Source organism: Solea senegalensis, linkage group LG18, assembly GCF_019176455.1.
Source record: "Solea senegalensis isolate Sse05_10M linkage group LG18, IFAPA_SoseM_1, whole genome shotgun sequence".
In the NCBI taxonomy this organism is placed as follows: Eukaryota; Metazoa; Chordata; class Actinopteri; order Pleuronectiformes; family Soleidae; genus Solea; species Solea senegalensis.
Genome location: NC_058041.1, coordinates 3,035,140 through 3,048,863, shown reverse-complemented (window position 1 = coordinate 3,048,863; position 13,724 = coordinate 3,035,140). Strand labels below are relative to the sequence as shown.

At 44.4% G+C, this 13,724-nt stretch overlaps 1 protein-coding gene across 1 annotated transcript in view; it reads right to left on the bottom strand.

The window, feature by feature from the left end:
- The window catches only part of shisa9a (shisa family member 9a), a 40,730-nt gene that overhangs the window by 26,280 nt on the left and 726 nt on the right, over positions 1-13,724 (bottom strand). The window contains exon 2 of the mRNA XM_044013362.1: positions 12,897-13,003. Coding sequence (XP_043869297.1) covers positions 12,897-13,003 — 107 coding nt within the window. The remainder of the gene's footprint in view (positions 1-12,896; positions 13,004-13,724) is intronic.

Genomic DNA, 13,724 nt, shown 5'->3' with positions numbered 1-13,724 from the left:
AAGCTGTGTGTCCATCATGGTACAGTACGGTACGGTACGGTTTGGAGCAGTAAAGCCCTCGGCCAGGCTTGCTTTTCAACTGAGAGCATTTACTTTGGTAGACGGGGTGTGAGCTGTGTCCTACGGCCGGAGATACACCGGTCGCAAGGGAGTGATGCTTCTTTTCAATACCATACCGTCACTCTACCACCCCAAAGGAATGGCAGGAAAGGTTGGGGTCGGTTAGTTCCGTACTATTCCTCATGGAAACGCAAAAAATAGGTACATATATATATATATATATATATATATGTACTTCAGTGCAACCTGTAAGCCCACACGCTAATGTGACTTTGAAAGTACCGTTAGTGAAACACACTGCACTCAGCTTTCATTGTGGATTTTAAAAAAAAGTCCCAAAGTTTAACACATTCAACACAATCTTGGGTTTGTGTTTGTCGAGGACGCACAGAAGACGCCACCTTCCATAATGCATTAGCTATTGTCGTATGGAGCTAATCGACATTCTAGCCCCAGAGACGTCCGCTTACCGAAAACCTTTCACCGACAAAAACAAAAACAAAGAGTAGCTGTAGTAGTTTCACATTCTCAACAGAAACCCAAGTAGTGTGTGCGTTGCACTATAATTTCGGGAGACGGCAAGAAATAGATATATGGTGGGTTGGCGGAGGCAGTCGCACATAAATCTTGTTTGTGGCGAGGTGCATGGAATGAATTATACATAGAAAGAAAACATCACATGTGCCCTCACACACATACAAACACATGTTTTTATGCATACTATAGAAACCTAAGTTTGAGATAATTGCATTTTATTAGGACTTCAGGCAAAAGGATTAGTATTTGATTCAACTTCATTTAAGTTTCCACTTCCAAAACAAATATACCTTTAATGTTTTATGATTACGCTTGCTCATAAAAATGACTTGGTCTTGGTTATGTGTAAAAAAACATTAGTACTGCTCCTATGAATTCTTAAGATGCCGTTTTAATTTCATGGAAAGCGTTTAAAGACGACTAAGAACACTTTATTTGGAGATAAAAAGAAAGTGAGCAAACCAAATATGTCAACAATAACCTCAAAATTAAAATTTTAATATATGTACTTACAGCTTTAAGTAAACAGTTTACCTCATTTTCATATAGACATCAGTGTTGTGTAGTATGGAAATTAGGAAGCAGCATACGGTGAATGCTTGTTGACAGATGGGTTAAAAGTTTCACCCTTTACTTCTTTTCTAAGCTCTTTTTTGCCACCTGGTTGCTGCTGTTTCCTTCTGCTGCCATGCTCCCAACATTCATCCATTCATGTGGTTATCAGCGTCCACTCAAATAAGACCAAGGGAGTAATAAATCCCCAATAACAAACTACTGTACGTGACAGATGTTGACAGGCATGTGTGTGTCTCTCTCCCTGTGCCACGTTTGAATTCTCTGTGAATCTATGAACTAACCTCTCATTGTCGAGCGGCAACAAGAAATCAATGACCCACATGTTTGACTTGTTCCGCGCAAGACGGATGCATCCGCCCACGTTCCCGCGCGTACGCGGCGTGTGACAAACTCGGTTGTAAAGCGGACGTGGACCCAGCGGCTGACTGAATGTCGGGGCACTTCAGTTCTGTTGCCACAGCAGAGGAATGCTGTCATTGTGTCCATGGAGGTGCAACATCAGGGAGCTTTTTTGCTGCCCCGTTTCTTCCTGAAGAGGTTTGAAATGTCTCGCGTCTCGTGTCTCGGTAAAGATTTCCTCTCGCCGCGTGTTTGTCAAACGCTCTCAGCCTTTGTCGGTTTCACAGGCTTTATTTTCTCATCTACTTGCACTTGTTCCTCCTGCTTTATTTCTGCCGTCGGTCTTGACACGTACAGCTGTTCTACAGCAGACTTCGTATAGCAGAATTAGGGGCTTGGGTTGTGGAGACTTTCAGATTCCATTTCCCAAGATTCCTGAGGGGGGACTGATTCAGTCAACGCCTGCTGGTTAGGCTGACAGTGACATCTGAAGGTACGTCTCCCTCTGGATGTGTGTCACGCAAGCCTGTCTAGAATTCCTATTCCTCTTGGTGCTACTTTCATAGCTCTTTAGAAAAAAAACAACCTTCCTTGTATCATTGGAAGTGGTTAAAGAACTCTACGTTCTGTATGATCACAAACTGCGATGGCGAAAGTATTAAATGCCCATGCAGGCTTTCTCCTCACCATAATGTGTCATCACATGCACAGCACACCATATTAAACATCACTGGACAACCACCTTAATAAGTGTGCGCTCTGATTTTCCAATAAGGTAACGCCTGTTGGGATTATAAAGCTTATTAAGTTGCTTTGTGGGCAGACAGAGTGCCACGCTGCTCCCTGTGAACACATGAGACGATGTGAAATGGTACATTTGCATATATGCGCATGAGGAAAAGCATGGTACGGGTAAGAAAACAATCCAAATTTCCATATCAGTTCAACAGATTTTTAAAAGATTGCTTTCAAATGACAATGCATGACGTATTTATTGGCCGGTGGCGATGACTTCCTTAATCAAGCCTCCAGAATCTCTATTTTCACAGGCTTTTCCTCTAAAGCGGAACGTCATTTACAAAATCAACATCACGTGCTATTGAAGAAGCTCTGAAACAGGCGAATGAGATAATGAACTCTTCGGGAAAAGGTTTACGGATGTCATAAATCAAACGGGAAGTATAGGCTCAATGATTTATGGTATTTCTATTGAAGGTAACGGACTGTTTCATTCATCACCTTTTAATGGCTTCGTCCTAAATTGCCAGGACGCTTCAGTGTGAAGCCACACAGTGAAACATTTCACCTTAAAAGCCTTGTTGAGACAAAGGGAACAGAAAAAGCGCGAGTGAACGGTGGGGTGAACGATGGGTTGTGTTTCTTTGACACACGCGACAGATACAGATATCGATGAGCTGCTCAGTGGAGCCGAGAGCCGTCGCTGCCTCAGTGGTCACAGCTGAGGTGAGGCGTCGAGAGAGAGAGAGAGAAACAAAGAGGCTTGTACAAAGCAGCTGATTGTTGTGCAACTTCAAAGCAGCACCGATGCAAAGTGACTGCGGTAAAATGACGGGAGAGGATCAGGCACCTTGGCCTCAGCAAACTGGATTTGATGATTATTGTTTCGATGGAGAGAGATGTTTACATTGCGTTCTTTAGGATTGATCTTTATGCTGAGCTAGTGTATGGCTAGCTTTATATTTAATGCCAGAAATTGGAGTCCAATCTCTCATTTAACTCTTGGCAACACAGGGAATAAGCATATTAAATATATTATCTCAGGGCCACACAGTTGGTGTAGTAGTTCGCACTCAAGAAGACCCGGGTTCCAGACCCGGGTTCCAGACCAGTCTGCATGGAGTGTTTTTGGCTTCCTCTCCAAAAATATGCAATATGGGGATTAGGTCAATTGGTCACTCTAAATTGACTGTAGGTGAGAGTGAATGGTTGTTCCTCTCTATAATGATGTGTCCCTGCGATGGACCGGTCAACTCTCCAGGGTGTACTCCACCTATCGCCCTATGTCAGCTGAGATTAGCACAGCACCCCCCCATGGATGGATGGATGCATTCTCTCTAAAAAAAAGATGTTGTCTCCATCATAAGTGTCGCTAAGCGCTCTGCTCGTATCCACAGTGCCACCCAACGTTTATCCGTGGATCTGAAGGAAGACCAGGTGAACCTGTGACTGATAAAGTTAAGTATTCAGTCAATGATCTCTTCTTTGACACACAGGTGAGTCTGCCTGTGTGCTGTTTGCACTAAATCTGCACAGCTGAGGATGAAATAAATGAAGACATCATCTGACCTTTCCTGACAGCAAAGCTCCAAACTAACACCCCCAGTCCAAATCCTTTGACAACAGAGATTTGTTGCTCCGTTATAGACTCCACTCCGCTGCAGTTTTCCAGCCCAAAATATATGCGGTGTGCCCGTCTAAACGTGTTTGTCCGTGCCTTTTCAGCCTGTTGCATGTGTATTATGTAAATGGCTGCTGACGGGGACATTTCTGATACTCTGGAGGGACATAGTGAGAATCTCATCTCGGAAACGGCAACAAAAACAACGCTGGGAGCAGAAAGGAGACGGGATTCTGTTACAAGCTCCTGCCATAAGTGACAAGAAATGCCAAGAGAAACTGCAACAGCGGCCAGAAGCTGAGAGGAATTGAGAGCAGGGCATTGCTACAATCAGGGGGGCAAAAAACAAAACTCCTCTCTTTCTGTGAGGCAGTCCAGGGTGGTAATTCGCAGGCAGGCAGTTCGGCACGAGATCTGTCGGAGCAAGAGCCCAGCATCGTGACGCATTTTGCCCAGCCACATGTCCCATATTCATGGGCCAGCGCTCAGTCAGACGGGTGGTGGGAGCAGGGGCCATGAGTTAGTGTGTTGTAGTGTGTGTGTGTGTGTGTGTGTGTCCATATGTATGTAGGGGAGCAAGAGAGAGTGGCAGGATGGTTGCCAGTGTGTCCCGATGTCCTCAGGGCAGGGTGGTGATTGAGCCAGGTCATACTGAAGCCTGCAGGCAAGAGGAGGTGCTCACTCTCCATAACCACAATCCTCAGTCTGGTGATTGTGTGTGTGTGTGAGGAATGACATAGATGACACATGGGGAAGGGCAACGGGTTCACAATTGAGCCCCCAGCATGAGCTACCCCCCCCCCGCCTGTGACATAACATCGCTGGTGGCATCAATCAGCCAGCCAAGCAAATCTGCTACCTGCCCCCAGGCCGAGTGTGGAGCACAAGCCTGGAACAGACAATACAGTATGTGTGCATGTGTGCAGGCTGTACACATAAGGGTGCATTTGGTGTCCATATGCATGTGATTGTCTCTATGCATGATCGTGTGTGTGTGTGTGTGTGTGTGTGTGGTGAAGGAAGAGAAAGTTAACAAGCTTTCCAAACTTCAGGGACAGAGGAAGTGATCTGGTGCTTTGGTCAGCTCATCCAAAGTAAAGACTCTGGACAGACACACAAGTGAATGGCAAGTACATAGTTTTGCTCCTATGCTACTGGAAAAATGGTACACCAACCCCCAAATGTACTTCTTCAGCCCCACCAGACGAAGTGAATTCTGAGGGTCGCGGGTGAAGGTGGAGCCAGTCCAGGCCAACATATAGAGACCAACAACCGTTAATGCTCACATTCACACCTACGGTCAATTTATTCCCCCCAGATTAGTCTAACTGTAGTCTGTGTGTTTTTTGGACACAGACATGGGGAGAACATGTAAACTCAACCCGACACATACGGATATAAAAGCTGCACTGCATCGTTTCTGGTGATTTATGTTGTTGTTTGTCTTTAGCCCCATTCGGACGAGATTAGTTCAGATTAGAAACCGAATGTCAGTAATCTTTACCGGACGATGTCAGTAAAGATAACGGGGACTTTTACCTGGGCTAAAAAGGTGCGGAACAAATACCCCAGGGTAATATTAATCCTGTGTGATTAGATCAACAGTAAATATGTGCAAAAACATTCCGTCATCTCTTGTTTACAAGCAGTTAAACTCACATTTTTAGGCATGGATTGAGGCGCTATGTTGATGTGTGTCTTCTGGGTTACGGGGTAGGGTGCAGAACATGTGCCTTGCCTGGGGTCACCATGGGGCCGCACGTAGCGGTGGCTCCATGACTGGGCTCCTGGGACAGAGGAGCAATATTCACCCCTCCCATTTGTGGTAGTTTGAATTGGCCATTCTTGTGGTGAAATGACGTCCTGCATCTTCAACCAAAACCCTGTCAAGCAATACTATCAGACCTGACAGAGGGAGCGTTTGTGTGTATACAGTGGTACTGCACGGGTGTTTCTGTGGCCGCGCTTCTTTGTATTTTCAGTCATAAACTGTTTGCAGACATTTCACTTTACTCGGACAGTGTAATGGTTTGAATGTATATTTAAAAGATATGCACTACAGTTTAAAGGTTTTTTGTTGCTGTTTAGCCTTTTTACTTAGTTGCTCATAGTCTTTAACTTATGCTCATCTTGTCTTACATATAATCGTATATATATATACAGTATTTTATAATCAAAACATCAGTCGTGAATATTAACACTTCTATACTAACAATGTCAAGAAGTGACAAGAATATATACAGTATATGGTGCTATGATTGTTGGCGTTAGCGCTACTTTTCTCTGTTAGCGTGTGACAATAGCTGCAGATTAGTGACGGTTTCTCGCAGCACAACACAGCTACTGTCCACGATAAGACGTATAGCATCACTCTCTGTCTGACAGGAAGCCTGTTGTTGTCAAACGGATCACAGCCGCTCCTCCTTTAATGTAATAAGACGTTCAAAACATGCACACCGAGACACAAACACACGACCGCGGGAAAACATCTCGAAAATACTCGACTTATTCAAATGTTAATTTGTCATCGCGCGAATCCATTTGACAAAATATTAATCCCAATTTCTGCAAAAGGCTTGAGTCATTAATTTAAACAGTCGATTAAGGGGAGTCAGCGTAGCAGTTAATTAGAAACCAGTGGTGATAACCACCTGTTCAAACATACAGATGGGAAATCTGTCTGCTTATCCCATGACTGCCTGTGAGTGCTGTATCACACAATGCAGGCGAAATGAGACCGAAACGGAGCGACATAAATCTTTGACTTAAGCCCGCTGCAGTTTTTAGGGGTGTTTCATTTCATTTGTAGAAACGCTTGCACGTAACGTACAACATGGGAAGTGAGCGTTGACTTCTTGGGCAACTTTGTTCTCTGGTAAAAACACACACACACACACACACACACACACACAGAAAGAGACATACAGTAATTACCTGTCAAATGCAAGATGTGACTTCCTGGGAGTAAAAGACCTGATTAATATTCGTGAGGAGGGAGTGCTGAGCTGATTAGAAGTTAAGATATTCACCATCCCCGTTGCATCTTTCACGCCACAATGACGAGACGGGAAATTACACGCTGAAAGATGTCAAACACTAAGGACGGAGAAGGACGGGCAGCATGCATTACACACAACTCTTTGAGGACACTATTTAATTTCTCTAATTGCCCCCCCTGAATGAGTGCCTGCTCAAGTGTGAGTGTGACAGCTCAGGGTCGCCTGTGGCTTAATAAGGATGACGGATCGTGGACTAATGGGTAAAAATAATAACTTTGTGAGCTTTTCCATTTGTCCTATGTTCTAAATCTTATTAGCCCTTTCCCGTCTTGACAGTCCTCCACTTGTTTTCCCAGGCTGTGTTGACGCCTTCATGCCCGCCGTGCCAGCTTAGGCTACACCACTGCTTCATTTTCATAAAAAAACAACAATAAAACATAAAATCTGTTACAAATATGCTCAAATTAAGAATTTTAAAAACAATTAGATGGATATTAGGATGTTATTCCTGATCCTCCGTCTGTCCGATGAGCACTGGCTCCAAAAAATTGATTTTACGATTCATATCGATCTTCATTTGAAGGATCCAATATCGCTTCCTAAGAGGTTAATTAAACACTAAGTTACGCGTAGGTCTGAGTGTGCGAGTGAATGGTTGTTTTCCTCTATGCATTGGCCCTGCAGCGGACTGTCGACCTGTCCAGTGAGTGCTCAACCTTTGGCCCTACGTGTATGTCAGCTGGGAGTGGCACCAGCGGCCTCTGCGATAGGCGGTGGATGGAAAGTGCTTGATCAAGCTGTTCTCTGCTTACTTTGGAGTCAGTTTTTAATGCAATTTGCAGCATTTACTTCTGTGAAAATCTCTTTTTATAACTAAGAAAATTAGAATGCACCCGTAAATATGTGGGAATGACTCGATTCAAATTGAGTCAAGTGGAGTCGAATCGAATTTCAAGACTTTCTGATTCAGAATTCAATCGATTCAGGAAATCAGTAGCAATACCCAGCCCTAGGTCAAATATTCTTGTTAATAATGCTCTCTGAAACAACGACATAGAGACGATTAACCGCCTGTTTACACCAGTGTGTGCATGCCCGGTTTACCTGAATATAAGCGTCATAATAGTATGATTTTTTTTTTAAATTTGAAAATGCCATTTTAAATGAAAACAAAACAAAACATACTTTTATAGCTGTAGTTATAGCCCAGAGAAAACTAGGTGGGCCTACTAATGATAATGTTAAAGAAAATACAGATGAATATAAGAACATCCAGGCTACACTTGAATAAAAGCAGTCAGATGATAACAAATAATCAGAGATGATGCGGAGGCAATAACATGATCACAACCCCCGTCCCAGAGTCTAATGAAGTCTCTGGGATGCAGTGGGGGCTCACATTTAGATAATTAGGCAGAAAGAAGATGCAGGAATGAGAGTCTGGAGAGAAGACGAGGGGAGACGGTGCAGATTGTTGTGAGAGTCTGAGAGGGACCTGTGAATTATAGACTCCTGTACTGTAATGTAGACGCTTCAGTGCCTTCTTTAGGGACCTGGCTCCCTGTAATGTAGTGTTTTTGATATCCATAAGAAGGTGTGATAGAAACTGGACTGTAGCCGCCACCTTGGTCAGTCAGTTGCTCAAATAAGTGGGAGATAAATTTTGGACTAAAATGCACCTGAGCCTCAGGCCTCGGAACATCTGGTTTTGACCATCCGTTGTTTCGCGGCACCCAGGTGTGACGGATGCCTGCTGCCCCGGCATTTAGTTACTCTGCTCAGCTGCTGGAGCCGTCAGGACAGTGACAAATGTGTTCGCTGCAGTATTTTATCGAAAGGTTTGAACAGTTTGAGGGACTTGAACGCTCAGGACTGCCACTTTATGTTTTCACAGCGATCACTGTGTGGCGGCGAGCGCTGCGGCCTCATCCAGGGTGACATAAGAGAGAGTAGGATTTGTTTTGTTTTTTAAGTGTGTGTATGAACACGTTCCTGGAGTGTCTGAGTCACTTTATACTGCGTGTGTGACAAGCTTTGGTTTGTCATAAACAGGCAGTGGAAGCGCGAACATATCAAATTAACAACAACAAACATAAAAAACCTCCTCCAACCTCAGTGTCTTGGATCAAAGGAAAGCAGCTGTAAATAAGGTGGAAGACTTGCTGTCGCCGCGACGGAGTGAAAGACAAGGTTGGGGCTGGAACTTTAACTCCAGCTGCTTTTTTTTTTTCTGCCCGTTTGAACACAAGGACAGATGCTGAGCTTCAAACGGAGCCGGAGTGACGCCTCGCAGATAACTACCTCCTGTCATTTCACTCTCCCGCAGTTTCTCTTTTGCTTGGTTTCTCCAACCCGAGCCGCCCCGCGCAGGTTCACTTGCTGCAGCGTCTCTTTCCGCTCTGACACTGAAGGCTCAAATGACAGCCGGGAAGACAAGGTCACACTCACCTACTCTTAACGAAAGGAAATGCACAGCTCCTGTTGACAGGCCTGCATCATGCAACTTGAGGTCCGTGCACTTTGCACACACACACGTACCAGGCAGCTCCGGAGTGTTTTGCAGGCAGTGCCTGTGCAATATCTCTGAAGCAATTACCCATTAAAATTTCATCCTTCCCATTTCAGAAAATAAGGTAATTAAGCCTGTGTGTGTGTGTGTGTGTTTTGTCTCAATACAATAAAACAAAACACTCTTGCCCATATGAAGCTCTTAAGTGTGAAGTACAGAACTACAAAGTACAACGTTGCACCGGATGCAATCATTTGTGAGTTTAAATTAAATCTCACACCTAATGTCATCATTCCATGATACAGCAAGAGTAGAAACAATGACATCGGCTGCTTTAAGTGCTCCTCTTCCATTACAAATAAGCACTTTTAATAGTCGAGTATATACATATAACAGACAGAGCTCCATCCTTCAGAGCTTCAACAGGGGTTATTATATATAATATTACTAGTTCAACCAAAGAATAGGTTAAGCTAAACAACATTAGACCACTTTTTTGAAGTTAAACACACATAAATTGTAGTATAGGCGAAAATAAACATAGCACAACCCTAAATATTGTTTTTTCCTTATGTGAATAACGTCAGCAGGGAGTAAGCACGTCGTCCCTCCTCTGTGATCTATCAAGGCCAGATCGCACCAAGTCCAGGTCCGAATGGTCTGAATCTTGTGAATGTGTCATCAGATCCAAATCACAGAAACCACATGCAGAGATGGTTTGACTGGCGCATGTGTCAAACAGGTTTCCTCGGTCTCCTCTGCTCTGTTTCTGCCCCATATGTTGATCATTGGGGATTTTCAGATTTACATTGGATACCAAATGTCTCCCTTGCATGGTTCATCAAGACACAGCAGAGCACACATAGGGAACACTTGCCTCACTCGCGCTTCTACGCCTATGCTGAGAAATAAGCGAAATAAACGATGATTAAAAATGACTCGGCAGCGGTGGTCATCCATGATTCCTCTGCTGACGGACAGATAACAGGCTGTGACTGACAGTCACATGAGGCCCAAAGGAATTTTCTCCTCCTACACTGGCAGGCGACATCTGCCAGACCTGATTCATTGATGCCAGTAATAGGGCAATCTGGCCATAAGCTATAATCAATATGTGCTTTGCACTAAAAAAAGATTTTCCAGCACAGGCCTGCACTATATCTGAGCACACACCCTTTGTACACACTTGCATGCGCGTGGCCCTTTACACCCAAATGTATCTTTACATTGCAATTACCGCTCGTCTGATTCTCTGTCCTTTGCACTCTTAAGAGCGACGCTCTTAATGGAAAGTCGCCTTGCCCTTTTCAGTCTATTTATCTGCCGTTAATCACAGAATAACACGTCCTCGGCCAGCGAATCCATATCTGAGCACTCCCTGATCCTGCCGCTGAGCGAGGGGGTCCCCGTAAACCAATCAGGTGGCCGTCAAAGGAGGATCCCACCAGATCATAGAGGTTAATAACATTCTACGTGATTACCCACGGTTCCTGAGGGTTAGAGGGTTCACAGGAGCACGTTCCACATTTGCAATAACAATAATCTCTATTTCCACAGTAGTGTCCTATTGGCCGCTCAGGTGATAGGCCAGCCCACTATCTCATCCCTCCCACAGTGAAGAGGGAAGAAAACAAGATTTGTGCGGATCCTCCAACAGCTACCGTGTGTGTGAGAGTGTTTCCATCTCTTTTAATTTTAGACCGCCTCATCGCTGAAACTTGGCTTCTGATGAATGTTGACCTTCACCCTTGTCCATGAGGTGTCCACTCATGAAGTTGAAGGCGTCTGTGGGCGTAGTGCTTCACGCCGAGTAGGGTTATGTCACACTGTTGTTAGTCGAGGGAGAGCACGTTTGTTTCAGTCTCTCACCAACACAGAGGGGGGATCAGCTTGTGAATTGGGTCAGAAGCATTTATCCCGGGTAAATGCTGAAAGATTGCTTTTTGTTGAGTTGTAGAATCACTTCTGGAACTTTTATGGGTACGTCTTTGTCATTTTAATCGTTCCCCGAAATTATTTGCAGCCATGTCCCTTTGCCAGATGGTCGCTTCTTGACATAAAACGGATCACTTCCTGTGTGCAGCACAGGAATATCATCGGCCATAAACACTGCTTAACTGAGAAACACAAAGATGTTTCACTTAATCCGCACTGTGTGTGAGTTCATCTAAAGGTTTATTATTCATTTTAAATCTTAAAGGTAACGGGAGATCATTTTCTGATTGTAATTGATGCATTGTCACCTGTGGAATGGACACGCCCCTAAAAACACCATCCAATCACACTGAACGGCCATAATTGAGCGTACACCTCTTTGTGTACTAATCGTAAAATAACACCAGATTTTAGGCGAGCTTGCTCGACAGTTGCAGCAACATTACGGCAGAAAAGGTGCCGTCAGCAGGTGTTGGTGAAAGCTACTGCCAAGAAAAAACTTGATGCAGATCGATCCAAAACCAGCGTGAACATCGGTGCTGCGTTTGAACGGCGGCGACAACTGAAAGCCCAGAAAGGACTGCCATGGTGGCTCTGTTTCTACTGGACCTACTTTATGTCTCCGTGATCTTCTGAGAGTATTTGTTGATTTTCGTATCCAAGTATCCAAAGCAAGTTTCCGAGGGAAGTGTGAAGAAAGGGGACTTTTGAATTCAACAGCAACAGTTTTTTTCCAGGATCTCCAACCTTACCTTTAATAGTAGACATGAAAAAAAGGTCTAACCGCCCAAAAGGGTCTCGATTTTTGAAGTGAAAGTCTAAATTTGCTTTGACAGAAGAACTAAATAGACTTTAGATGCAACTTTTAAGGGAATCTGGGTGCTGTGTGTGTGTGTGTTTGTGGGCATGTGTTTTGTGTGCATTCATCTGTTTCATCTTTAGTGTTAAAAACACAAAGAAGCTTGGTACTGTAGCAGCCCACGGGACGCAACAAAAATAGATGGCATTCATACGCTTTGTATACTATCCCCCCCCAACACCACCAGCCTTCATATTCACAGCCCCCCCAGATCTGCCTTCACACACACACACACTCCCTCTTTCTCTCTCTCGCATCATATCATGTGGGCATGAGCAAAAATAAAACAGTGAATAACAGCTGGATTTGAAAGGAAGCAGGCAGCAGGAAGACAAGCAGATATTCTTTTCTTTCCTCCAATGTGTTATGAAATGGATGGATATCTGGCCGATGCAAGATAAAACAAAATCCAAACACTGTCATTTGCAACAAAGGGAAAAAGCCTGCAGGGATGTGTTTTTTCTCCCCACTCTGCACAGCTCTGAGGACGTGTTCTCACTGAGAACCATCATCCAGATTTAACTTTGGTGAGTTTAGCTGAGACGATTGCTCCAATCCCAATCCCTCACATCCTTACCTCTGACACCAATACTCAAATTGGTTTTAAAAAGATGCTTCTTCTTTTTTTGCTGACACACACACACACGCACTTCCATGTGCTGCTTCAAGTTATACACACAACAACAGCCCCCCCACACGAGCATAAAAAAGAGAAATGCTCACGGAGGTTTGTGGTCCTGGTAACACAGTGCTGCGAATGCATCCCCAGGGCCTCCTCCCCGCGATACTGCTCACCTGGACACCCGCCCTGCAGCACACTGGCAACGGCCCTGTCAGAGAGGAGAGAGGAGAGAGGAGGAAAGGGGAGAGGAGGTGATGGATGAGGTGGTCAGACATTAGTAACTATACATGACATGGGTTAATTTAATTATCCAGTTGGGCTGCACTGCTGCTCATTTTTCCATGAAAGTGTAAAACAATGTGATTCCCTAATGAATGTGAGTGGGGGTGGGTGGTGGGGAGGAACATTGCTCTCATTTGTCCTGATTTCTTCTCGCCTGCAGTCATTGCACGTGCACTCTGGCACTGTTACATGACACAGTGAAGGTGTATTACAGCCCTTTCACTGATCTCACATGACAATGGAGGGGCAATAAAGACGATGAGAGTATCTCACATAATTTGGCACAATGGTTGTCTGGAGTGGACAAAGCACGCAGTATCATCCCTCTTCATTAAGAGTCTGCACGCAAGATATATGACATAAGTTGCTGTGGTTGCCCAGAAACCACAGCCTTGGCAGAGAGCTGTAATATTTCTAATGCGTTTATAGCAAGATGCATTATCACACTGTGTAATTAAAACCCTGTTTTTTTTTTTCCTCCTTACACAGTTTTGTGGACATTCACGCAGACAGATGAGGTAAGTGAAGACACGCTGCGCGCGCCAGATCACCAGAGTGCGTATAAGCTACTACTGCAATCTCCGTGTAAACAAGCGCACAGAGAGAAGAAGAGGAGGAGAGAGTTGGATGATGAATGATGAAGGTGG